At 47.6% G+C, this 25,534-nt stretch overlaps 2 protein-coding genes across 5 annotated transcripts; one reads left to right on the forward strand and one right to left on the reverse strand.

Moving 5' to 3' along the window:
• Positions 1-1,760: 1,760 nt before the first annotated feature.
• On the reverse strand, positions 1,761-8,616 carry UXT (ubiquitously expressed prefoldin like chaperone). The gene is made up of 6 exons (XM_083421190.1): positions 8,192-8,616; positions 8,002-8,083; positions 7,762-7,829; positions 3,351-3,458; positions 2,715-2,778; positions 1,761-2,134 (listed from the first exon to the last, which is right to left on the reverse strand). The coding sequence occupies exons 1-6, from the start codon at positions 8,269-8,271 to the stop codon at positions 2,069-2,071; spliced, it is 468 nt and encodes a 155-aa protein (XP_083277316.1). The 5' UTR covers positions 8,272-8,616; the 3' UTR covers positions 1,761-2,068.
• Positions 8,617-8,930: 314 nt separating this feature from the next.
• LOC310668147 (ER membrane protein complex subunit 3-like) lies at positions 8,931-24,404 on the forward strand (the record flags this gene model as incomplete). 4 transcript variants are annotated; one of them, XM_083421160.1, is made up of 8 exons in its annotated part: positions 8,931-9,088; positions 15,865-15,922; positions 16,918-17,011; positions 18,210-18,314; positions 22,126-22,207; positions 22,353-22,432; positions 22,908-22,993; positions 23,884-24,404. In XM_083421160.1, the coding sequence occupies 8 exons, from the start codon at positions 8,931-8,933 to the stop codon at positions 23,992-23,994; spliced, it is 774 nt and encodes a 257-aa protein (XP_083277286.1). In that variant the 3' UTR covers positions 23,995-24,404. The 4 variants fall into 4 exon arrangements, with proteins under 4 accessions (XP_083277286.1, XP_083277288.1, XP_083277289.1 ...); XM_083421163.1 differs by lacking the exon at positions 8,931-9,088 and adding an exon at positions 9,104-9,414; XM_083421161.1 differs by lacking the exon at positions 8,931-9,088 and adding an exon at positions 9,104-9,414 and having other exon boundaries at positions 15,869-15,922.
• Between the last annotated feature and the right edge of the window lie 1,130 nt (positions 24,405-25,534).

Here is a 25,534-nt window from a genome sequence, read left to right on the forward strand (position 1 = left end):
AGAGGACAGAACCCTGAGGCACCCCCACAAGTGAGAGCCCAGGGGTCTGAACACTCATCCCCCCACCACCACTTTCTGAACACGGCCCAGGAGGAAGGAGCGGAACCACTGTAGGATAGTGCCCCCAGCTCCCAGCCCCTCAAGACGGTCCAGAAGGATGTTATGGTCGATGGTATCCAATGCCGCTGAGAGATCCAGCAGAACTAAGAAACAGCTCTCACCTTTGTCCCTAGCCCGCTGGAGATCATCAACCAGTACGACCAAGGCAGTTTCAGTCCCATGATGAGGCCTGAATCCCGACTGGAAGGGATCCAAATGGTCCGCTTCTTCCAGGCGTGCCTGGAGTTGTTCAGCAGCCACTCGCTCAATCACCTTGCCCAAGAATGGAAGATTTGAGACTGGGCGATAATTGGCCATCGTGGCCGCATCTAAAGATGGTTTTTTAAGAAGCGGTTTAATAACCGCCTCTTTCAGCGGGTCTGGGAAGGCTCCCTCACGGAGGGAAGCATTCACCACCCCACGAAGCCCATCGCCCAGTCCTTCCCGGCTAGCTTTTATAAGCCAGGATGGGCAAGGATCCAGGAGACAGGTGGTTGGCTTCACTCGTCCAAGCAGCCTGTCCACATCCTCGGAGGTAACAGGTTGGAATTGATCCCATGCAACTTGACTAGACAGGACTCTACCACTCTCCCGCCCTGGCCCTGCTCCCACGGTGGAGTCTACTTCTTCCCTAATCTGAGCGATTTTATCTGCAAAAAACTTCAAAAAAAACCAAACCTGAACCTCTAGTGGTAACTCAGGGACACAGTCCAAATGAAGATCTACCGAACATATATTTTCTCATATCAGATGCTTAGCGTTGGAATGCCATTTGGACTTTCCGTCAGCACTGTGGTTGTCAAGTGGCTTGGGGGCATCAAATGCACTGCTAATTCAAGGGGTCAGACATTTGCAAGTCTCAGTACCCTAGATTGTCCACTGCTTTTTATTTTTTTAACTTTCACAAAAAACAGTACCATCTACAAAGTTCAAAACAAGGCAAATAACAGTAATGATTTTTGAATTTACTTATACTGTAGTATGGAAAAGCTCAGAAATGTAATGGCTATAATGCTGCTGAAATCTCAAAACAAGGGATAGAATTGTTTACAATAGCTTGTCAATTAAATTGTAAACCAGCTGGATCCATGCAGGGAGGGGGACACATTTCCTCCACTAGTGAGGAAAAAACTCCACAGAGCTTCAATCCATTTGATTTGGCTTCTAAGGAAAATGTCACTTACAAAGCAGAATTTCTGCAATGCGGAAAATTTCTGCCAACATGAAAAGGTATCAGTTTTTGAACAGGATAATAGAAAAGTGAAAGCTATCCTTGTTTGGAAACTAATTTATTGAGGTGGGGCCTCCTGTCAGTGGACAATCTCCCTGAGTATACCCACTTTCTCCTCACAATTGCCTTTCGGTAGTTTAATACTCAGCAAGGTAAAAACAAATATGGGCCAATGTTCTCTAAGACTAAATGACAGAAGAAGGGTTTGGATTTGATATCCCGCTTTATCGCTACCCGAAGAAGTCTCAAAGCGGCTAACATTCTCCTTTCCCTTCCTCCTCCACAACAAACACTCTTGTGAAGTAAGTGGGGCTGAGAGACTTCAGAGAAGTGTGACTAGCCCAAGGTCACCCAGCAGCTGCATGTGGAGGAGCGGAGACGCGAACCAATGGGAAGGTGGGTGGAAGAATGGGGCAAAAAGACAACCAACTGGAATAATCATCTTTATTTATTAGTTTTGCAAATTGAGATGAACTTATACTAAGACACAGTTCCTGGGGAAACAGAGGCAGAGAAGGGTTGAATATTTGGAGCAGTGAAATCAACCACCCCAAGAGAAACTGTTCTCTCTCAAACTCTCCAATCTGCTGTCCCTGTAAGTACATTCACCCTACCCAACTCATAAGGGTTTCCTCAGTTACAAACGAAGTTCCTGCTGCCACCACCAAAATGCCCAAGAGACTAACTCTTCTTCCAGCATATCACATTGAAAACGTCCCCTCTAGGAAGGGCTGGTGCCTAAAGGAAGATGTCCCTTCTGGTCTCCTCAGGCAAATCTTGGAGACCTTGGAGTTCATGCAAGCCCTGCAGAGAGGAGTTGGGAGTGGGAGAAAGACAGTCTGAGCCTACAATGGTCTACTGATTTCCTAGAGCATCTCTTTCATACTGCACCATAAGTTAAGTGCTATGGGGTGCAGCACATCTTGCTTTTCAGGCTGAGGGAGCTGGCATTTGCCCACAGACAGCTTTCCAAGTCATGTGGCTAGCATGACTAACTGCTTCCGGCACAACAGAACACCACAGCAAGTGCCAGAGCACGTGGAAATGCCATTTACCTACCCACAGCAGCGGTACCCATTTATCTACTCATGCTGGTATGCTTTCAAACTGCTAGGTTGGCAGGAGCTGGGAGAGCAAAGGGAGCTCACCCTGTCGCACAGATTCGAACTGCCGACCTTCCGATCAGCAAGCCCAAGCGGCTCAGTGGTTTAGATCCCAGCGCCACCAGCCAGTCCTATGCACCAGAAGTAAACATGCTTCCCACACCATAGGCAGCACTCCAAGGAAAAGCAGGCCACAACTTTCTGCTGCTTTCCTCCTTCCCCTGCTGGATTCCTGCCCAATAGGAATCTGTCTGCTTGGAGCAAGGAACACCCATCATTACCTCTAAAACCATCCGAATATTGGCTTTGATCTTGACAGAGTCTTTGGTAAGGGCTTCACTGAGTCTGTTGGAGACAGAAGAAATTGTGGGTGAGGAAGGAAGGAGGGTGGATGCAGCCTGAAACTCTAAAGCAGGCTCAACCTCAGCCCTCCATGTTTTTGGCCTACAACTCCCATGATCCTTAGCTAGCAGGACCAGTGGTCGGGATGATGGGAATTGTAGTCTCAAAACATCTGGAGGGCCGAGGTTGAAGAAGCCTGATCTAAAGACTCTTGGACCATTCACAAATTAGGGCAACATGCTATACCGTGAGGAATTTGCCTGAGCCCACTGAACACAGTGGAACTTTACTTTCAAACAAACATGCTCCAGACTAAGTGGCACAAGGAGAGAGAGGGCAGAGTTTGCTTGTTTCCATCTAAGAGATCTCACCTGTGCTTTTCTGGCTCTCTCATTGCTTTGGGGGGCTCCTGCCATCTGCATTCCCAAAGCATGGTCTGCTTGCATTAGCCAGATAATTGGTTGCAAGAGATCGTCACCCTAAACTATTGAAGAGTGCTCTTGTGAGGCCTGCCAACTAAGATTCCTTGGATAGCATGGGGGGCACAGTGGGACAGCTGAATTCCTTCTACTCACTCTGTTAGTAGCTTGTTCTTCTTCTCAATGAAGGCAAGCGCCTCAGGAAGAGTCAACTCCACAAAGAACCCATAACCCAGTGCTACAAATATGGTGGAGGCATCAGGCCTGCAGGAAGAAAAGGTATTTAAAATGGCATGAATTTATACCACTGAGTATAAATGGGAACACTTACTTTGGAAGAATGGATTACTAAAAATATGGGATATTGGGTGCATGGTGAAATTAACGAATATGTTTAATGAATGTTATTTTTTTCTTGAAAGAGAAAACAACTGTTTTCCCAAGGGCAAAATACTTATACCAGCTGGGTAGAGAGGTGTTTGGCCTTGCAAAGGTTGAGCCTGAGCTACAGCAGCTACCCTGCCATTCCTCCCTGAAAGACCTGGCTTTTAACTTCCTAGTTTCTTCTGCACAGATTGAGCCAATCTCCCTTTTCCACTTGTCCTGATCCACAAGCCCAAAGGAGTCTCTGTGTGAGTGGTTTGATGCAGGGCCACCAAAAATGCTAGAGTGATCGATTCTAGTGCTTTATTAGAAAAAAGTGAAAATGGCAAGCCCTCCTCATAATTTGTCCGCAAGAGGCTAATATACAAAATGCAAGCTACGTTAGTTGGCCTCAACAGCCCAATTAACTCACCCCTAATTTAGAGGCCCCTTCTCAACTCTCACCCATCTCTCAGAAAAGGAAGTAGCGGACAGGCAGGCAGCTAGTCATAGAATCATAGAATCATAGAATCATAGAGTTGGAAGAGACCACAAGGGTCATCGAGTCCAACCCCCTGCCAAGCAGGAAACACCATCAGAGCACTCCTGACATATGGTTGTCAAGCCTCTGCTTAAAGACCTCCAAAGAAGGAGACTCCACCACACTCCTTGGCAGCAAATTCCACTGTCGAACAGCTCTTACTGTCAGGAAGTTCTTCCTAATGTTTAGGTGGAATCTTCTTTCTTGTAGTTTGTATCCATTGCTCCGTGTCCGCTTCTCTGGAGCAGCAGAAAACAACCTTTCTCCCTCCTCTATGTGACATCCTTTTATATATTTGAACATGGCTATCATATCACCCCTTAACCTCCTCTTCTCCAGGCTAAACATGCCCAGCTCCCTTAGCCGATCCTCTCCTGACTAGCTAAATCAAAACTAAGGCTGAAAACTTCTAAGCAAGCAGATAGGTACATATGAGCTCATTCTTGCAGCAAATAACCATTTTTTATATATATATATATATATATATATATATATATATATATATATATAACGTGTGTATATATATATATATATATACACACACACACACACACGTTTTTATTAATTTTTAACATATCAATTCCAACAGTCATACAACATAACTTCTCATCTTATACAATATTTTTAGACTTCCGTCAACACCTCTGATTATTTTCCGTTTTTATCACTTATTATGCATTTAATTTCATATTACCTTTAATTATCCTTAACTAATATTTCTCCTCATTGTCTTTCTTGCAATATTTCAAATAATTCCCCTTACAAAACTTCTTGCAAACCTACTAGCATAATCTGTTCATCACAACTGCTTTTCAAATAGTTCGTAAATTTATTCCAGTCTTCTGAGAATTTCTGGTCCCGCAGGTTTCAAATCCTTCCTGCTGATTTATCTAATTCTGCGTAGTCCAACTATTAATCCTGCTGTTATCTTGACTACCAAGATGGCATTTACAGGACTTCAGGAACTTTTTCACTGTTTGGTACCACACACCACTGCCTGATCCAGTTAGCCCAGCCTGATTCAGTTAGCTGAAATCCTCCTTAAACTGCTACTCACATTCTCATGAATAACATTTATAGAGCAGTGAAATTGTCCAAAGTATTTCACACAGCTTGTTCCACTAAATCTTACAATAACTCTGAAAAGCAGGCTGTGTTACTATCCCCATGCTGCCGATGGGAGACTGAGACTGAGAGATGCTGGGTTACCTGGTTAGCTTCTGGCAAAGGTAAAATATGCCTTCAATGACTGACAGATGTTCCAATAATGAGGAAAGCTATCTACTTCCCTCTCCATAGTAGATTCCCTCAGCTTCCCTCAGCAAGAAGCACAATTTGTCTGCCTGCCTGAGGCATCTGAAGCTTGAAAAACATCATACACATACACAACACATCTGCTTTCTGATTGTGGCACATAATCTGGATTGAGTAGGATTATCCAGAGATGCCTGCTTTGTTAGAGGGAGTTGGATTAACTGGCCTTCTGCCCTTTCTCAACTTTTAGGATCCTAGTGTCACACTTTCCTTACACGCAAGGATGCCATGAAGGAGATGTGCAGAACCTTTTTCAATGGAGAACTACTGTATTTTTCGCTCTATAAGGCACCCTTTTCCCCTCCTAAAAAGTAAATGTGTGTGTCTTATGGAGCAAATGCAGGCTGCACAGCTTTTGCTGAAGCCAGGAGAGCAAGATGGATTGGTGCACACTGATCCCTCTTGCTCTCCTGGCTTCGCGTCGCTGGAGAGCCACTGCACAGCTTTCCCTCTCTGCACAGCGCCTCTCCAGCAAAGCGGGAGGAGAAATGGAAGGGGCTCAGTTTCTCCTGCCGCTTCGCTGAAGGGGCGCTGCACAGAGAGGGAAAGCTGCGCAGCGCCCATTCAGCGAAGCAGCAGGAGAAACGGAGCCCCTTCCATTTCTCCTCCCGCTTTGCTGGAGAGGCGCTGAGCAGAGAAGGAGAGAATTTTTTTTTCTTGTTCTCCTCCTCTAAAACTAGGTGCGTCTTATGGTCAGGTGCGCCTTATAGAGCAAAAATTCCGGTACATTCCCTTGTGGGGCACATGCCAACCGTGGGTGATTCCATAGGCAAAACATTAGATGCAATTCTTCTTTCTGTATAGCAGTTTATACTGCAGTTGCACAACTGAATTAAGTATTTCACATGGCAAAAGCACTTGAGGACAGTGTGAAGGTCAGGTGATGGGTGTGGTCTGGGGAGAATCCTTAGGACAGCTAGACCCTGAGATCATCTTCTGAGGCCCTTCTTTGTTTTCCTCCTCCATGTGAGGTCCAGGGGGTGACAACATGAGAAGTGGCCTTTTCTGCAGTGGCTCCCCATTTGTGGAATGCTCTCCCCAGGGAGGTTCAGCTGATATCTTCATTATGCACCTTTAGGAGCCAGGTGAAAACATTCCACTTCAACCAGGCCTTGCCTGATTTAACATCCAATACCCATTTAAATACGTTGTGGGAGGGGATGGGGGAAGGGGAGTTATTGAATCATAGAATCATAGAATCATAGAGTTGGAAGAGACCACAAGGGCCATCGAGTCCAACCCCCTGCCAAGCAGGAAACACCATCAGAGCACTCCTGACATATGGTTGTCAAGCCTCTGCTTAAAGACCTCCAAAGAAGGAGACTCCACCACACTCCTTGGCAGCAAATTCCACTGTCGAACAGCTCTTACTGTCAGGAAGTTCTTCCTAATGTTTAGGTGGAATCTTCTTTCTTGTAGTTTGGATCCATTGCTCCGTGTCCGCTTCTCTGGAGCAGCAGAAAACAACCTTTCTCCCTCCTCCATGTGACATCCCTTCATATATTTGAACATGGCTATCATATCACCCCTTAACCTCCTCTTCTCCAGGCTAAACATGCCCAGCTCCCTTAGACGTTCCTCATAAGGCATCGTTTCCAGGCCTTTGACCATTTTGGTTGCCCTCCTCTGGACACGTTCCAGTTTGTCAGTGTCCTTCTTGAACTGTGGTGCCCAGAACTGGACACAGTACTCCAGGTGAGGTCTGACCAGAGCAGAATACAGTGGCACTATAACTTCCCTATTGGTTTGTTTTGTTCTTGTTTTTATTATGTATATTGTGTTTTTATGTTGTGAACTGTTCTGAGAGCGACGGATGAAGGGAGATATACAAATGCAATAAACAAAGAGGCCTGGAAAATCCGTTTGGCACTGCGGCTCCCCATTCCTGCCATAAATAGGGCCAGGTAGTATCTGGTTTTCAGCATCATGATATATCAGCAATATATCATGATATCTGAAACAAGGATGGAGTTATGTAGAGGAACTGTCTGACTTCAGGGGTTTTCCCACATTGTGATTTTTGCCGGCGCCTGTTCTTGTGATTCACCGCCCAACGCAGGAGGCAGGGGAGAGCTGAGCCGTTAAGAGTTAACAGGGGCTGCAGGAATCAAGAGAAGCACTGGCTGGCTTCACGATATATTGCCAGGTCAAAAGTTATGAAACAGTTATCACAATATGGATTTCAAACCAGTTTTGGACAATATATTTATATATCACCCAGCCCTAGGCATAATCTTTACTTTTTATATCAAAGACAGGTCTCTCCTGTCACTGGAGCAGACAGGAAGTCAAGGGGCAAGAATACATGTGAAAATGGATACAGATGAGCTCTGTCTTTGTGCTACTCACACTTCTGCATTGACATAGAAATTGCAGCCTAGATCCACTTGAGTTGTCAGCTCCTGACTTCCTGTCTCCTGGGAGAAAAGGAAGAAACGTTTACCGATCTCTGCTCTCTGGAGTAAAACAGCTGTTATAGTAAGTAACACGCAATACCCTGCTGTCTCCTACATTTAAACCCCCGCAGAACACTGCTGCAGATCTTTCTGTGTAAAGTGCTGTAAACAACTTAAAGAAGTTTTTAGTTACCTGCAACCGCTCAATAATATTCTTGAGCTGCAGGTACTGAGCCATCTTTTCATAGACCTGATCCCGCTGCTCCAGAACCTTCCTGGGGAGAAACACCAACAACGGTCTGGAAGCACGAGCAGAAAGCGGAGCAAAAGAAACCGAGGCGCTCGGGGGTGGCGTGAGAGGCGCCCGGGAAGGAGACACTCACCGGAGGTCCCTCTGCAGAACCTCGCTGACGAAGGCCTCGTACTGAAGCACCTTCTCCTGCACCTGCCGCTCGCCCGGCATCCCGGCCAGCTGCCCGCGGGAGCTTCGACGCCACAGCCTGCGGGGGGGGGGGGGATCGGCGCCTCCGCCCAGCGCGGCAACTCTGCGCCCGCCCGCCCGCCCGCCTTCCTCCCGCGGAAACCAGGAGACGCGGGGCGCTCCGCCACCCAGCCCCGCCCGCCCCTCGCCCGGCGCGTCTCTCAGCTCATGGCCGGGACCCGAGGGAAGACCAGGCGCGGGGGCGCTCTGCTCGGCAGACTCTATGGCGCTCGCGCGCTCGCAGGCAGGGCGCAGACTGCGCAGGTCCGGAAGGCGACTTCCGGCTGCTACATACGGGTTCCCTTCAGAGGGGGAATCTTGTGCCTCTTTTAGGCCCCAAAAAGGATTCCTCTCGTTAGAAACTGCTCGCCCGTCGACGTAATTCAAGAGACGTTTCTTTTGGTAAACAAAAGTGTGTTCTGAGCCCGCAAATACGGTGCAGGAAATGACGTTGTTTCCGCAGGGTCAACCTCCGACCCCTTTTCTCCTGATAGAGAGACGCGTCTCCATCTCGCCACAAAGCTGGAAACCGTGGCGGGCGCGAGAGAAAGGCGGCCGGAAGTCGGCGTTGAGTCAATAGCGCCACTTCCGGCGCCCTATTTGTGCGTTTCCGGCCCCAGGAGCCTCTTCTCTCAGACGCCATGGCGGCTCCGGAGCTGCGCCTGGACGGCTCCATCCGCTTCTGGGTTCTGCTGCCCGTGGCTTGGATCGCGCTGGCCATAGGGGTTCTGCGCCTGCGCATAGCGGGCCTGCTGCGCGGCGAGCGCGCGCTGGGCTGGCTCGAGCAACGGCAGGACACGTGAGCAGCGGGGGCGGGGCTGCGGGGGGCCACGCCCACATGCCAGGCCCCTGGAGGTGGAGTCAGGGAAGAGGACGCGAAAGGGACCCTTCCTGTTTCCCGGGATTGGGGTTTCTGGGCGCGCGCACCTCTTCGCAAGCTTTTAAGTTTCACAGAAGTCTGAGCTACACTAAGGTTACCAGATTTCTTTCAACGAATCTGGACACTTTTCAACTAAATAGATGGACTGATTTGTAAGTCCGGGGACGTCTGGTAACCTTAAGCTACACATGACCAAGAGTCCTGTGACACTTTGCAGCCTGCATGTTTGTTTTCTTTATGTATTGGTAAGTTAAAATAGTGTTTCTGCTACAATCAAGTGTAACAGCACCTTGCTGACAATCCAGAAAAATATGCACACTTGGAATAAAAAAGCACAAACCACCATAATAAATGACAACCTTCCATATGCCATCTTCCTCCAGTAATAGAATCATAGAATTGTAGAGTTGGAAGGGACATCAAGGGTCATCTAATCCAGCCCCTCGCAGTGCAGGAGTCCTGCCCACAACCGCCCCTTCCAGTTAACACCCAGACACCCTGACCCATTGTGCTGTTGGGCTGTCCATGTCTCGTAGCCACAAGGGCTACATTCTCCTTCCATTGTCAGAGGCATCACACTTCTGAACACCACTTGCTGGGAATCGCAGGCAGTGGCGGAGCATATGCCCATGCTGCCCAGGGCAGGCATGCTCCCGGGGGGGGGGCGGGGGGGAGCGGGTGCCCTTCTGGGCATGGGATAGCCACTCAGGTGCATGGAGTTGCACACGCGCCTTGCTGCCTGGGGCGGAGCGAGCTGCCGATGGCGGACATTGGGCGCACTGCCCACCAACAACTGCCAAATGTCCCCTCCCTCAGCGAAGACACCCAGGACCGTTTGCCCCCACCGCACCCCCCTTCCTCCACCCCGATCACAGGTGGACAGAGTACTGTGTGTTGGGGGGCCACTAGGTGGCGCGTTGGAAGATGGCCGACAATAACATCTCTCTGACCCATACGAGGTATTAAGGGGCTGCTATGGGAAGTAGGCAGCCTTCCTAAACCCCCCCAAGGGTATGGGGGGGGCTGCCCTGCCAGCGGTGTTCATAATGCACCCCCTGATCCGAGAGACGGGGGTGTGGAACACTTGGCAAAAGCCCTCGATGGATTCAGATCTTCCCGACGCCGATTCCAATCAGCGCGTGCTGGTTGCTTCAGCCTGGAATTATAATTGGACTAATTGGCAATAACGGATCGGAAGAAAGGCTGAAGCACATATATCAAGTAAGGCTCGAGATAAGGACTGCTGACTAATGCATCTCTGTGATCGGGAGTGACGGATGGATAAGTAAATCTCTTGATGAATTACCACCATGAGAACGTAAGGCTGGAACGAGGGGGGGGGTGGAGGAAAAAACCCTCTTAAATTTCTTTGCATGATATGACTACAATAATCCTCCACCCTAGAAAGAAATAAGATCGTCGCGTTTTAAAAAAAACATAAACAGAACTTTAAAACTGTGTGGGGGAAATGACTACAATACGAGAAGATTGAAAGGCGAGAAGGAGGAAAATTCCTATGACGCAGTTAAAAAAACATGGCGTCTCGCAAAGACAGGCTGGCAGGAGAACAGACGAGGGGGAGGAGATTCAGGAATTTGAAAAAGAAAGAAGGCTGGAATGCAAGTTTGACCTGACAGAGCCCCTGATAATGTCTGATTTATGGCTAGCCTGAGGAAAAATAATGGACCGACCGAAGACTAACAGAGGTCGCTCCTGAATAATATGAGTTTGGCAGAGCATAAAACCCACACAGAGACGCCAAATCTTCAATCTGTTTGTGAAAACCATCAGAGATCGCAAAGAAAGGAATAAATGATAACAACAAGAAGAGAAAGAAGGTAATAAAGATCTATCCGAATCGAACTGGATGGAACTGTTTAATAAAAGCAGCAAATAAGTGATGTCTGGAGTCATCTGGAATTTTGGACTCGTGCTGAGCTTGATGTATGGGTACCCCCCGAAAATTTTAAAATTTGGCTGTATAATTTGGAATTAATGTGATTTGAACAATGTGATGTGATTGGCCTGTTAATAAAAATTATTTCAAAAAAAAAAACAGAGTACTGTGTGTTCATGGCCAGCTCGCAGGCTTCCAGAAGGTTGTGAGAACAAGGTGCCAAATAATGAAAAAGCACAGCTGCTTAAAATATTGAAACCCTGCCTCCCCCCAAAAGCAATCTGGAGCAGGGATGCTTTAACCCAGGGGTTGGCAAAGTTTACCTCGCCTATTACCTACTCCATCGGAGATCCATCTGCGGGCCAAATTGCGTGCACGTGTGAGTGCGTGCACCCGCAATTTCCAGCATCTGCGTTTGTGCAGACGTGATTTCTGGCACCGTGGACGTAAGTCCCTACACCGCGCTGCGCCGATTTAACGCAGCGCGGGGACTCGCCAGGCGGGTGGCTTGGTTCGGGGCGGCTTGTGGGCCGGTTGAATGACCGCCTTGTGCCTCATGGGCCCATGGGCCTTAGGTTTTCTGATGAAGAGGAAAGAGGCCGCTAGACAGGCTTTGCTGTGGAGATGTTCCAGGACTGCTGCAAATACCTGCTGGCCACTAACCCCCAAGGAGAAGCAGATGATGTAGAATGGAACAGGGAAAGGGAAATTAATACTACATCTCTCATTTGTGCATGTCTCCACTCCATGTAACTATATGCTACGACTACTATATCCTTAAGGGACGCGGGTTGCGCTGTGGTCTAAACCATAGAGCCTAGGGCTTGCCGATCGGAAGGTCGTCAGTTTGAATCCCTGCGATGGGGTGAGCTCCCGTTGTTTGGTCCTAGCTCCTGCCCACCTAGCAGTTCAAAAGCATGTCAAGTGCAAGTAGATAAATAGGTACCGCTCCAGGGAAGGTACACGGCGTTTCCGTGCACTGCTCTGGTTTGCCAGAAGCGGCTTAGTCACGCTGGCCACATGACCTGGAAAAACTGTCTGCAGACAAACGCCAGCTCCCTCGGCTAGTAAAGCGAGATGAGAGCCGCAACCCCAGAGTCGTCAGCAACTGGACCTAATGGTCAGTGGTACCTTTACTTTTACTATATCCTTGAATGATAAAACGTAACTTAATTAAAATAATTATGTTGGTACCTAGGATTGTCAAATGAACATGCTCTGTCTAACCGCCTCGACGACTTTGACAGGTCCTCAGTGCCACCTTCTGGGTCTACAAAGAACCACATGAATCCATAAACTAAAACACTCTTTATTGAATGGGTCATTCATAAAAAGCAGATACACCATTCATAAATGTCAATAGCCCATTCGCAATCCTTCCTTTCCCCTTGAACAATAGCTGTCAATTGTTAGTGGCAGGATCTGGGAACCCCCGATCTTTATCGATAACCTCAGAATCCTTTTGCCCACCAAGCATTACCCCCGGCGTCCCCGTCCCTGCAATCATAAACAAAAGAGTGATCCTTAGCACCAGGGTGGGCAGTATGGGACTCTCAAACACTCAGACATCTACATATGTGCTCATGCTATTGTACTATCACCAAAACGTCAACATTCTAGCAAGCTGCTTTTGTCTTAACAAACACTTACCTGTAATCTCCCCAATATGTGTTTTTCCTTCCTCCTCGCATATCCCGAGGCGTGGGAACCAGCGACTCCACTTGAAATGAAACTGTATACAGTGGTGCCCCGCAAGACGAAATTAATTCGTTCTGCGAGTTTTTTCGTTCAGCGAGTTTTTTCGTCTTGCGAAGCACAATATGTATTGATGGTTTCCCATAGGAATGCATTGGCGGTTTAAAAAAAAAAAGGCGCAAGACGTTTCGTCTTGCGAAGCAAGCCCATAGGGAAATCCGTCTTGCGAAGCAACTCAGAAAATGGAAAACTCTTTCGTCTTGCGAGTTTTTCGTCTTCCGAGGCATTCGTCTTGCGGGGCACCACTGTATAAGTATATATAGCCAGGCTCTACATTACAGCTGTAGGAGGGAGGCGGGAGGCAGTGGAAGACAGGAGTGCCTGGCGTGCTCTGGTCCATGGGGTCACAAAGAGTTGGACACAACTAAACAACTGAACAACAACAGCAACACATTACAACCGCATCTGTTCCAACTCTACAGACAGGGATTCTCACCTAAGAGATCTACAGCAAACCTTTTTGGAACTAAACCTTTTTGGAATATCTGCCCGATGAAGTTAAACAATAGATCAACAAAGCCAGACTGATACCCATAGAGAACTTGCTGCAAGACAGACCCAAAAAATAACAGAACACCACTAGTAATCACATACAGCTCCCAAGTTAAAACAGTTCAGCACATCATCAGATATTTACAACCTCTCCTAGACAATGACAGTTCACTTTCTCAAGCTCTGGGAAGAAGACCTTTCATCGCCTACAGACAGCCACCCAATCTTAAACAACTCCTCACCCACAATAATACAACAACCAGACTTAACATGGACACTGGTACGAGAGACTGCAGTAAACCCAGATGCCAACTTTGCTGCCCAGACAACACCATTACTGGCCCCAACAACATCAAACATACCATCTCAGGCCTATTTAATTGCTCATCTTCTAACATTGTGTATGCCATCAAATGCCAGCAGTGCCCTTCAGCTCTCTATATTGGACAAACAGGCCAAACCCTACGCCAAAGGATAAAGGGACATAAATCTGACATCAGGAATCACAAGACAGAGAAACCAGTAGGACATTCAATACGAGATCTCAAAGCAGCTGTCTTATTCCAAAAGAATTTCAGAAATAGACTTGAAACCAAACTGAAAACTATGGGGAGCCCTGGTCTGAATAGAGATATTGGATTCTTGTCTCATTGCACATGCTAAAGCTATTTTTGGTCATCTGCATATTATTCCTTGCTTTTTCCTGTAGGACTAATTGCAGTTGTTAACAGTGGTCAACAGGTTTACCATACACATTGAGCCAATCACCCATCTCTACTACCCTTCTGAGAAAAACCCCACCCCACCCTCCCACTATATATAGGGGTCTGGTGACTTTTGCTTATACCAGAATAAACTTACAGTAGTTGGTCTAAGTTTGGATAATTTAAAAAAAAATATTATTTTTGTATATAAGTGTGTTTTGCCCTTTTGTTCAGGGTTTCTCTGCATGTGTGAGTGAGGACCCTGTTGCAACAGTCTGTTTTCCTGACAATAAAGATTGGGCTTACTTGCCGCCTTGCTTCAGCATATCTCAGGTTGGTCTCTGTTCCTTCTCCAACTGATAGAGAGCCTAGCGACCTCTATACAGACTTCTTGCGTACCTCCTACAGGGAAAGAAGCAGGTTTTTAATATTTCTTGATCACAGATGATACAGTGTAATAAGAAAGGAAAAAACCCTGCTCTTTTCCCCTTATGCAGTACCCAAGAGCCCATATTGAGTCCTTAAGTAGGTTCCCTATCGGTAAGAGAAAATAATGGAGGCCAACCAGAGTATATTGAGAAGCAAATCGACTAGTAAGTCTTATCTTTATTGCAATAGAAAAGTACTGTTGCAACAGGTCCCCACTCCCCACACACAGGAGGGAGGAGAGAACCCAAAACAATGGTGCACAAGTCCTTATATAGACTTTTGAAAGTACCCACCCTGTAGCCCCCCCAAGGAGGCTGTCTGCAGCAGTGGATGTGGTCTACAGCAGAAATCCTGTTTGCCAGGATACCTGATGATTGCATTACCTGGGCAGCCTGGCCATTCTTTTGTGATGGTAAATACTTTAGTTCCTGAGTCCAGGTCACAGGCTCACCCTATTCATACACAAATATGCCCTTAAGACAGGATTTTGTAAGCCAAAAGACAAAGGGAAGGCTTTCCCCATTTTCTTTTTTTTTTTTTTAAATAAAATTTATTAGATATTTTATAATTATAAAAAGAAAAACAATGGGGGGGGAAACACATAACATTTTCCTCCCATACTGCAGAGGAATATTTGAGGTCACTGGGAGTCTCAAAATGGCTTCAGGATTGCTCTCCTGTACTATTACAGACATGTGGTTTCTAATGTATGTGTTTGCCTTGTACATTTATGAACATTTATTTTATTTTTGAGACCTTAGAATTCTTATAACAACAGGATGGCCTCAGAGGATGGATGCCAGGAGCATGGAGCCCTGGACCAGCACATTTAAGGCTTTAAAAACCAAAATCATCCATTGAAAACAGTTTTCTTCCTTGCAGTATTTAACTTTAACCATAAGGAGAGCTGGTGTGATGCAGTGGTTCGAGTGTCGGACTAGAACCTGGCAGACAGGGCTCAAATCCTTGCTCAGCCATGAAGCTCCTTGGGTGACCTTGGGCCAGGCACTGCCTCTCAGCCTGACCTCCCGCACAGGGTAGTTGTAGGGATGAAATGAGGGGAACGGAACCATGGAGCTCCTTGGAGAACAGGTGGGATAGGAATGCAATAAATGAATACAATTTCTCAACGTGGTTCACAATATTGAAATCAGATGCATAGATGACAGGTCCTGTGAAATGTGTCCAAATCATACTGTGTTCTTAAGTGTGGAATTCCAGAATTGCACAACTGCTTTGTTCGCACCCCTGAACATATTGCTCCAAGCAGCCGTTTGTATGTAGTCATGTGGATTGCATGAGTAGATGTGAGCGGGCCAGTCTTTTACTGCCGCATTTGGTTTGATGATCTGATCCCATTACTTTTGTTTGCAAATTCTGTTGGACCTACAGCTGAGTTGAGTGTTCTTTGTCTTCAGGCAGATTCTGGCTCGTAGTCGCCTCCTGAGAGAAAATGGACGCTTCCTAACTCATCAGGTAAGGGAGAGTGTGGGTGCAGCTGCTTCTGAAAAGCCACTTGCCTCCTTGCACAGAGAGAGGCCTCGAGGGACAGGCCTCAGCAAGGGTACAGACATAAAGCTAGGAAATTTCATGGTCCACACACAACCTCCTTTGGCTTGTGACCCAAATGTGATCTATTCCCCACAGTGGTTCTGGATTAATACTGGAACCACTTGATTGATGCAAGTCAGAGGGGTTTTTGTTTTACTTAGGCTGCTGGCCTAAAAAGAACTGATATGAGGGTTTGAATAGCAGAAGTGAAACTTTATTCCCCTCTCTGAATTTCCTTGGTAATTCTGTCTTGTCATTCTTGAAAAGGAGGGGAAGAGCACAAGGGCGCTTCTTTGGGGAGGGGTTGGGAGCATCCCTGCCATGTGGCTATTCTCAAGAATGCCCGTATCATTGCTTGAGACCATAACTATAACAAATGGGGTTTTTTAAATATATCTTTGCAATGTAAATATATTGAAGGGCAGGCCTTTGAACGTCTCCTGCCTTCACCCATCCTGCTCCAAAGCCGGGAATGGCACCCTCAAAAAGGCAGGTGACCAAGACTTCACACCTGTGTGCTTTTACCTGGAAGGAAGCCCCACTGAAGATTTAACTTATTTATTTAACTTCCGAGCACATATGCATAGCATTATCATAAGAAACCGCTTGCCCTGGTTCAAATCTTTCCTCTTCCATGAATTTAGTATGTGACATGAGGCCATTCTAAGGTCCTATTGGGGAACCTGTAGATGCTGCCGCCGCCGCCGCCCTGCCAGCTCCCTTGGGTCCTAGCAGTCAGAGATGAGAGGAGCTAGTCCAGCATTGGAGGCCACAGGTTCCTTTTCCCTGGTTGAAGATGTAAGGCTGTCAAAGATAATGCATATGAAGCCCTTCAAACCATCTCAAATGCAATGATAATCTTCCTTGTTGAAAACACCTTCAGCTCATCTGGATTTCTGAGGCCCTTTCTCTTTCCCCAGGGCTTCCTCATGCGTAAGCATCACTTCAATAACCCTGAAAGTGGCTTCTTCCGCCAAACGAAGCGTAAAGTGCAGCCCAGAAACCTGCTGACAGGTAACCATGGGAACGGGCATGGGAGTACAAGGGGCAGTGGAAGGGTTCTGCAGTCTCATCCCCCCCCCCCGTCCCGCTTGCTCAATCAGTGCTGCTGTCCAACCGTGGGACTGCTGCCTGGAAGCAGTGATAGACTTGATGGGGCCCAATAAGCTGAAGCTGATAAGGTGGAGGCCCTGTGAGTGGGTTCCTTCTGTGTCCTGCCTTCTTCTTGGAGTGGTGGGACTCCCCTTGAAGGAGCAGCTTTGTACTGTGGGAATACTCTGGGATTCCAACTTGCCACAGGAGTCTCGGGTGGCTTCTGTGACTATGTGCCTTCAGCCCAGCTTTGGGCAACCTGCCAGCTACAGCCTCTCCTGGGCCATGATAGCCTCACCTCAGCTGACTGCCCATCTGGACTACCATCACAGCCGATGTGTGAGACAGCCCTCAAAGGTGGCCCAGAGGCTGCAGCTAGTGCAGAATGCTAGGCTGGTAAGTGGGGGCACCATGCAGCACTGGTTCTGAAGGTGCTCCTGCACTGGACCCAATTCAAGGTGTTAGTACTAGCGTAAAAAGCCCTAAATGGGTCGGGGACCAAGCACTTTGTTCTCCAGTATAAACCACCTTGGACCCTACAATTGGCAGGTGAGGCTTTGGCGGCAGCAGTGGAATAAGGGGGGGAGATGAGCTGCCAACCATGAGGGGGCCTGGTTCTGTGTGTCCTGGGGCTGGTGCCGGTGGACAGAACCTGATTTGCCCTCCAGAGTCACCAGCTCAATTTAACAGACATTGGCTGCTTCGGGATATCAAACCAACAAACAAACCAGTTTTTTAAGGCAGGGCTGTGAGCGCTCTGTGCTCAAGTTTATTCTGGACCAACGTGGTGCAAAATCTGCAAGAAAACGAGCGGTTGGATTCTGTGGTCTGTATATAAATTATGCTATTTAAGCGCCCTTCCCTTATTTTGGACATTTTGTTCGAGTAGACCCCTGCTTGTGTTTGAGATTTCTGCAGCTATCATACGTCCCCACAGGCCCACAAACCCCAAGGAGCTAGAACTTGCTCTTGTTTTTGTTTTTGTAAGATGCTGATATTCACATAAAACCAAATTTTGTTCCTGGCACTTCCTTCTGTGGTTTCCATGTGTCCTTGTGGAATCCCAGGCTGCACAGTACCCTGTTTGACACACACCTCTCTCCCTCTCTCTCTCTTGCAGATCCCAGCCTGGTTATGGAGATGATGAAGGGCAACTTGGTCCATGTCCTGCCCATGATCCTAGTTGGAGGCTGGATCAATTGGGCCTTCTCTGGCTTTGTGGCCAGTGAGTGATGCGGGGATTTAACACAGGCCTGGAAGCTGCACCCATTCCTTGTGCAGCAGAGGATGAAGGGAAACGGTGGCCCTCTAGCTGGTTGCTGGACTACAATTCCCATCATCCCTCACAGTTGGCCACGCTGGCTAGGATTGATGGGAGTTGGGAGTGTCAGGAGCTCGTCCTACACTCGAGTAGGACCCTAGCAGAGACACATGCCCAACTGGCATGTTCCCTCCCTCCTGGTCAATCGTTTGGGAGCTTCAAAAGCTTTCTTCAGCCCGAACATCACAGCGACTGATGCCAAGAGACACTGGCACACTTAGGGATCTGCAGAGTCTTCACAGCTTGTAACTCAGCACTTTGGCTAATCTACTTTATTTACATATAAACACACACAGAGCACTACAACATGGTTCCCTCTTTCTCTAGCATCAGACAGCAAAGAGAAAAAGAACAAAGGACAATAGTCCCACTTCACGGAACACAGTAACACAAACATCCTGTCTCCGTCACTTCCCACTCTGTGCAGTCAAAACATACACCGTCATGTGATAGACAAAAATCCCATGACTGCAATCTTGGAGCAGGAATTCTAACAGGGAGCCCAATAGCCCCTGCAGGGCAACAGGGGGCCCCTCCCCCTGGTGGACAATTTTAGTATTGCTGTATGTGCTATTTGATTACAGTGGTACCTCAGTTTAAGAACAGTCCGGTTTAACAATGATTTGGTTTACAAACTCCGCAAAACCGGAAATAGTGTCTTGGTTTGAGAACTTTACCTTGGTGTAAGAATGGAATCTGAACGGTGGAAGGGCACCGACGGAGGGAGGCCTCATTAGGGAAAGTGCACCTTGTTTTAAGAACAGTTTCAGTTTAAGAACGGACTTCCGGAATGGATTAAGTTTGTAAACCTAGGTACCACTGTATTTTGTTTCTAAATCTGCTGCTGTTTTGTTTTTGTTTTGCTAGGAAGAGCAGTATAGAAATATTTTAAAATAACAATATTTAAAGAGATCATTTAAGGCAGGCATTGGCAACCTCCAGCCCTCCAGATGTTTAGAACTACAATTCCCACCATCCCTAGCTAACAGGACCAGTGGTCAGGGATGATGGGAACTGTAGTCCCAAACATCTGGAGGGCCGGAGTTTGCCTATGCAAGATGCACTCTTCCAGCATCCGGTGTGTTTCTTTTTTTAAAATGATATTTATTAAAAGTTTTATGGTTACACAGATAGAAGAAATAAGAAAAAGAAAACACAAAATATATATATAAAGAAGAAAGAAAAAGAATATAAAGTTAAAAAATTAAAAAATACATCAAAAAGCCAAAAAACCTCCACCCAACCAAGGAAAAAACATAAACATTTAAAAACACATCTTTTTTTCATCTCTCTATCCTTCGATGACTTATTTCCTTGACATCCACCCACCTCCCCTTTCTGTATTCCAGTTAATAATTAGGTCAGCAAATCCTTTCCATCTTTCACTGCTTACTATCTTTTAATTATCTCAATCTGTTTTAACCTTATCTTCCCATCAAAGTCTTAAAATTTATCTATACTTCAATCTAATAAGAAAAAAAACCTTAAATCTTAAACCCTAAAATCCTAAAATCTTAAATCCTTATCATATTTCAAATAAAGTCATATAAATTCATTCCACCATCTCCCAACATTCCTTAGTTATACAATATTATACTAAATAATGTTTTAAAAATTTCCAATCTTCTTCCACCGTCTCTTCTCCCTGGTGTCGGATTTTGTCAGTCTCTTCTATCAGTTCGATATAGTTCATCAACCTGGTGCTCTTGTGTCCGAGGCTCTTAACTCTTCTCCCTGTCCTATCTGCAGTTTTCTTTTAGTGCCAAAAATTAAGTCCCAAAGGGCTTCCTTCTTGGCAGCTCCTTGGCCCCATCTCAGCAAATTTGCCCATACTCCATATTCAAAGTTGTAATCCAAAAGATGTTCCAGGGCATACTCCACAGGCCCTTTGAGACTGAAGAGTGCCACTTTTCCAGTCTCTCCCTCAGTGCCTCCCTCCATCAGAAAATCTGCCCATCTTCCCTTCTTCAGTACAAACGGGGCACCGTCTCTCCGATTCTGACTCTCAAACTCCGTCACCTCAAGATTCAACTTATGTCCATCAATTTGTTTCTGTGGGGCCGGGGCCTCCACTTGAATTTCTTGAGGAGCCGAAACAGTTTGTTCCATCTTCTTCTCCCGAACTTGCTGTTTCAAAGTTGGTTCCTGAGTCACATCCTGAGTGGTTCCTGTTAAAATGTTCACTTTTTGTTCCATATCCAATACACTTTGTCCCAAAACGTCCATTTTCTTTACCGTCGAGTCCGTCTTCTCATGTAGTTGTTCCAACAGAGCATTTATTTTCTCAAATGCATTCACTAAAGCTTCTTGTTTTTCCATTCTTATCCAGAAACTTTCCAAGGTCGCTTCTTTCACAGCCCTTGATTCTTTAGTGGAAAGTTCCACTTCGCAGTTACAAATTGCAACAGTTTCAGAGGCTCCCTCTATAGGCAACATTTTCTGTTTGTATCTATTCTTATTGTTCCAAATCAAAATCCAGCATCAAAGTTACTGTTCAGCTTCTCTCCTTTTGAGTACCACAAGGACAATGCAAAAAATATATGTCTCTTATTAACCGTCCATCAGGATGTATTCCATTCCCAGCTGTTAATTTTCTCAGAATAAAGCTTTTTGACAGCCCGATCCCAGGCTCGAGACAGTGGTAAATTATCTCTTTTCCCTCACTCTCCTGCAGGTTTAAACCGTCCACAAAAAAATCCCCCCTCTTCTCCTGCTTCCAAGGGGGTATTCAGTATCTTAAATGATGAAAATTTAATACTTTACAGGGTATTTTCCCCAGGCTTTAGCTTGCGACATCTTTGCTTTGATCTTTTTACAAAACGGAAGGTGGACTTCCTGTTTAGACCTTCACGTTCAAATGCCAAATTTAAATATTTAGTAGTCCAATTTTCTGTTTACTTATGAATAGTTACTTAGAGTCCAAATGTCCACAGGAAAAGTTGGCGCTTTCTGGCAACAGCAATGCGGCTTCACTCCTTGAAAGAAGCGGTTGATTCGATGTACCGCGCCACTCACCCCACGTCGCTCCGGAGCCCCAAAACCGGGTCTCCCCGCAAGTAGGGGAGGCGCAAAAGGTACCTGCCGAATCCCAGGTCCACGAGCTTCTTCCACTCGTGGTTTCTAGCGGGTCTCCACCTCGCCGTGGCGGTCAGACCCTGAATTCCAAGGAGCGGATTCCTCCGAAACGGAGGAAATCTGCCATTACCAGAAGCGCCAACCTGGAAGTCCCCCGTTGTGTTTCATAGCCTTTGGCTCAGCTTGCCTGTAAAGCAGACCACCACCCCTAGTCGTCCTTTTATTCCAGACCAGAGAGCTTGGGCTGAGGGCAGGTTGCCTCTAGCTAAATTAGGTGTAGTTATGAATCAGGAAGGCCCCCATCCAAATCTGCCCTCTGCCCTGAACTCTTAGGAAAGTGATCACCCCTCTCAACCTCTTTGCCTCCCTGCCACCCACACACCCCAGTAATTTACTGGGATTCTGTGACCTGCATGAGAAGATTTGGTAAGAAGGGATTGTAGGCCCCTTAAGTTGCTCCTTTGCTTGCAAGGCGGGGCTTTTGCTTGGGATCTGAGCTGATCCAGAGGGTGGCACTATGCGCAAGACAGCTGGGAGCTGTAAATCACTGAGGAGGAGGGTGGCAGCGCAGCAGCCCTAGAGCTTGGGGTAGGCGGGTCCAGCTCTAACACCTCTCCCTCCCAACCTCCCTCCCTCCCAGCCAAGGTTCCCTTCCCCCTGACCCTGCGGTTCAAGCCCATGCTGCAGCGTGGAATTAGCCTGCCTTCCTTGGACCCCTCTTGGTAAGCACCTGCCTGCCCCCAGGCCCAGCCAGCCCTTCCATGGGTTTGGGGTGGGGATGGCTTCTGGCCTGGGTTCCCACCCTGTGGGACTGGGGGCCAGGAAGGCTCCCCGAGATAGTCACTGACAGATGTTTTCACTTCCCAGGGTGAGTTCGGCCTCCTGGTACTTCCTCAACGTTTTTGGCCTCCGCCGAGTGTACAGCCTCATGCTGGGAGAGGAGACTGGTGAGAGGCAGCTTGGGGACAGGGAGTGTTGGGCTTAAAGGTGGGGTTGGTGTCTTACGTGGGATGTACCTCTTCAGATTGCAACGTGGAGGGTGGACGTTTGAGTGCTTATTGTGGCACGAGCTTTCATGAACTAGAGACTACTTTGACGGCTGCATGAAGTGGTCTGATATTTTGGGGAACCAGTTTGAAACCATGGGGGGCAGCGCCCAACCTCTCAGGGTTGTAGTGGTCACATGTTGGAACTTGCTCTGTACAGCCACTCACTCCTGCACTTGGACTACTCTTTGCAACTCCACTATTGCTCTATAGGCCAATGCAGAGGAACAAGTGTCAAAAAACCCCATTTCTGCTGAGTTTACACCTAATCAAAGGCAGCCAGACTGTTAATAGCTGACAGTTATCTCTTGCCTTGTTGTCAACTTGCAATGTTTACATGCCTCCCTCACAAGCTTCCCTGATGTTCTCTCCACAGCTGCAGAGCAGAACCAGCTGCTCCTGCAGGACCAGTTCCTCAGCCCAGCTGTCCCCACCCCACCTGATCCCAACAAGGCTTTCAAGGTACTGCCCTAGTTTGTGCCAATGGTTTCACTTAGGTGAGAGCAGGTAGCTGATAAGATTAGATGCAGTCCATTTGATGCAAGACTAATTGGCTGGATGGCATCTTATCTGCAGGGCGACAGCTGTGCCACTCCAGCTGCTGTGCATGTGCAGGGTCTCTGCTGTGCCACAGTGAGACTTGTGGGCGTAGGCAGCCCCGCATATCCCAAGAGCTGGTGCTGTGGCCCAATATGTGCGCTAGACAATATCTTTTTAAAGAAATGACAGGAGGGGGGGCTCAACATATGGTTGAACTTGCAACTCCCATCCGGCCCCAGACAGCACGGCAGTTGGTCAGAGATGATGTGAGCCACTTTCCCCTCCTACCTTAAATCATTGCCATGGCCTCCTTGGGTGGTCTTAGGAGAACCCTCTCAGCTATCCTCCCCCCACCCCCAACAAGGAGACAGTGCTGACCTTTCCTATGGGATCACTGTAAAACTGTATTGTGAGTGAGCATGACTTGGAACAGTCAGCGCTGCTCATTTTGAAGCTTAGAGCTTTGTGCTTGCCAGGGCTGTCACCTGGCAAACATCTCTGATGGCACTGGTGTTTGCACACACAGCCACACACATCCTGTTCAGCACAGTAATTTCTGTTTGTGCAATGGGACTTCCTTCTTCCCCCCCCCCCAAAGTATCCCAGAGGGCTGGGGGAACCATATGGACCAGATTTAAGGGGCACATGGGAGAACATTCCATTGCACAACCAGAAGTCCTTACGCTGACGGAACGATGGTCTTGGTGCTGCTGGATCCCACCCTTCGATTGCAGCTTGATGCAGAGCTTGTATGTGTGAGTTTCTGCAGCGATACGCTGCTCAAGGCTGACAGACTTTTTTTCTCCATCCAGGCCGAGTGGGAAGCTTTGGAGTTGGTTTCTCACCACTGGGCTCTGCAGGATGTGGAAGAGCAGTTGATGTCACAGGACCTCAAGCTGGCAGGGCTGCCTGGGCCTGATTGATCCCATCCTGTGACTGCTGCAGGCTACTTCTGTCCTATGGGACAAATGTGTGTGTGCAAGAGACCCTTTCACCTCCTTGGGAGATGGAAGAGGCTGACCCTCCCTGCATAATCAGTGTGGAACGGCTTTTCATCGTAGAGGCAGGAAGGTTGCAGAAGAGAGCTTGAAGTCTGTAGCATGACCCACCCCCCACCAGTCAGAGCAGTGGGCAAATAGCCTCTGTGGAACTGGCTCTGGGTGCCTGAAGTCTTGCAGGCGTAGCTGGAGCCAGCAGGTTAATGTCAAAAAGCTCCTTTTCTTCTTCTGCTTGCAGAGAGAGAAGCCCAGTGTGGCAGACAGCTTTATGGGATGCCAGTCCCAAGTGTGTGTACAACAAGTTTGGCTATTAAAAGCAAGGTAGCTGCAACAAACCCTGCTTTACTCTCCTTATTTGCAGTCTCCTGCCCCTGATGGCTGGTGCATAAACACTGCCTAGGTTCTTCCACGCTGCACCTTGAAAGAGTTTTCGAGAAAAGCAGCACCTCCTTAAGCTTTGCAGGGAAAGGGAGGACTGAGTGGAAGCTCAGGGCCAGTGTAACTTGAAATATAAGGCACCAGTTTTGAGCAGGGGGGCACACAATGTATTAACTGAGAACTCCAGTAATGCTTCTGCCAAGTTGAACAGGCTACTTAGCACTGTCAAAGGCCTCCACCTCCAGCCTCTCCAAGCACCCAAGTTGAATCCCACCCTGCAATGCGGGGTGTACTCTGCCCATCCAGTCGAGTTCTTTTCTCCTTCCAAGAGAGAATCATGGCCTCCACAGCGCAAGCTGGCCACCACATTGGAGGTTGCTGTCCAGAAGTTAGAAGAGTCATGTTGTGGTTGCCTCTGTCCAGGCTGGCAGAAACCGATGGTTTGGAGAACACGATCCTCCTCTACTTAGGGGTAAATGTATCATTGAAGCTTGCCAACTTCTTCCTCCCCAGAGGTCAGTCCACTTCTAAGCTATCCAGCACCAAAGAGCATGGAACAGCTTGAAGGCTACCAGGGAAGCGTGCACCTCCCTGCTGCTGCTGACCAGATTTGAATTCATTGGTGTGGCATCTCGCTACCAGACATTGGTTTTCCTTACCCATCCCTCTGCAGAGCAGATGGCAAAAGCAGCAGAAGGAAGTGCAAGTCTACCGCTCTCTTCTGGCTTGCTACAATGGCCAGGAACATTTGCAAGAGAAGTCCCCACGAGTGGCACCATGAATTCCCTCTGTTCCCACACGTGGGCATAACTAGGATGGGACATGCAGTGGCAGCTTGCGACTGGAGATGCCTGAGGAGGCTGGAAGTGAGTCAAAGCACTACCGCGACTGCATCACAATCTGAAGCAGCGTAGAAGTCGCCAACACAGTGCCCTCCAGATGTTGCTGGGATTACAAAGTCCTATAAGGCCATGGGGGTGTTGGGGGGCATCCAGTTGGCTTGCCCTGTTTGTGGAAGAGTCCAGGATCCAAAGAGAGGAATGAAGCGCTCAGGAGGGAAATGGGGGCAAAAGGAGGCCACATGCCA

The sequence above is a fragment of the Podarcis tiliguerta genome (assembly GCF_965153285.1).
Source record: "Podarcis tiliguerta genome assembly, chromosome: 17".
In the NCBI taxonomy this organism is placed as follows: Eukaryota; Metazoa; Chordata; class Lepidosauria; order Squamata; family Lacertidae; genus Podarcis; species Podarcis tiliguerta.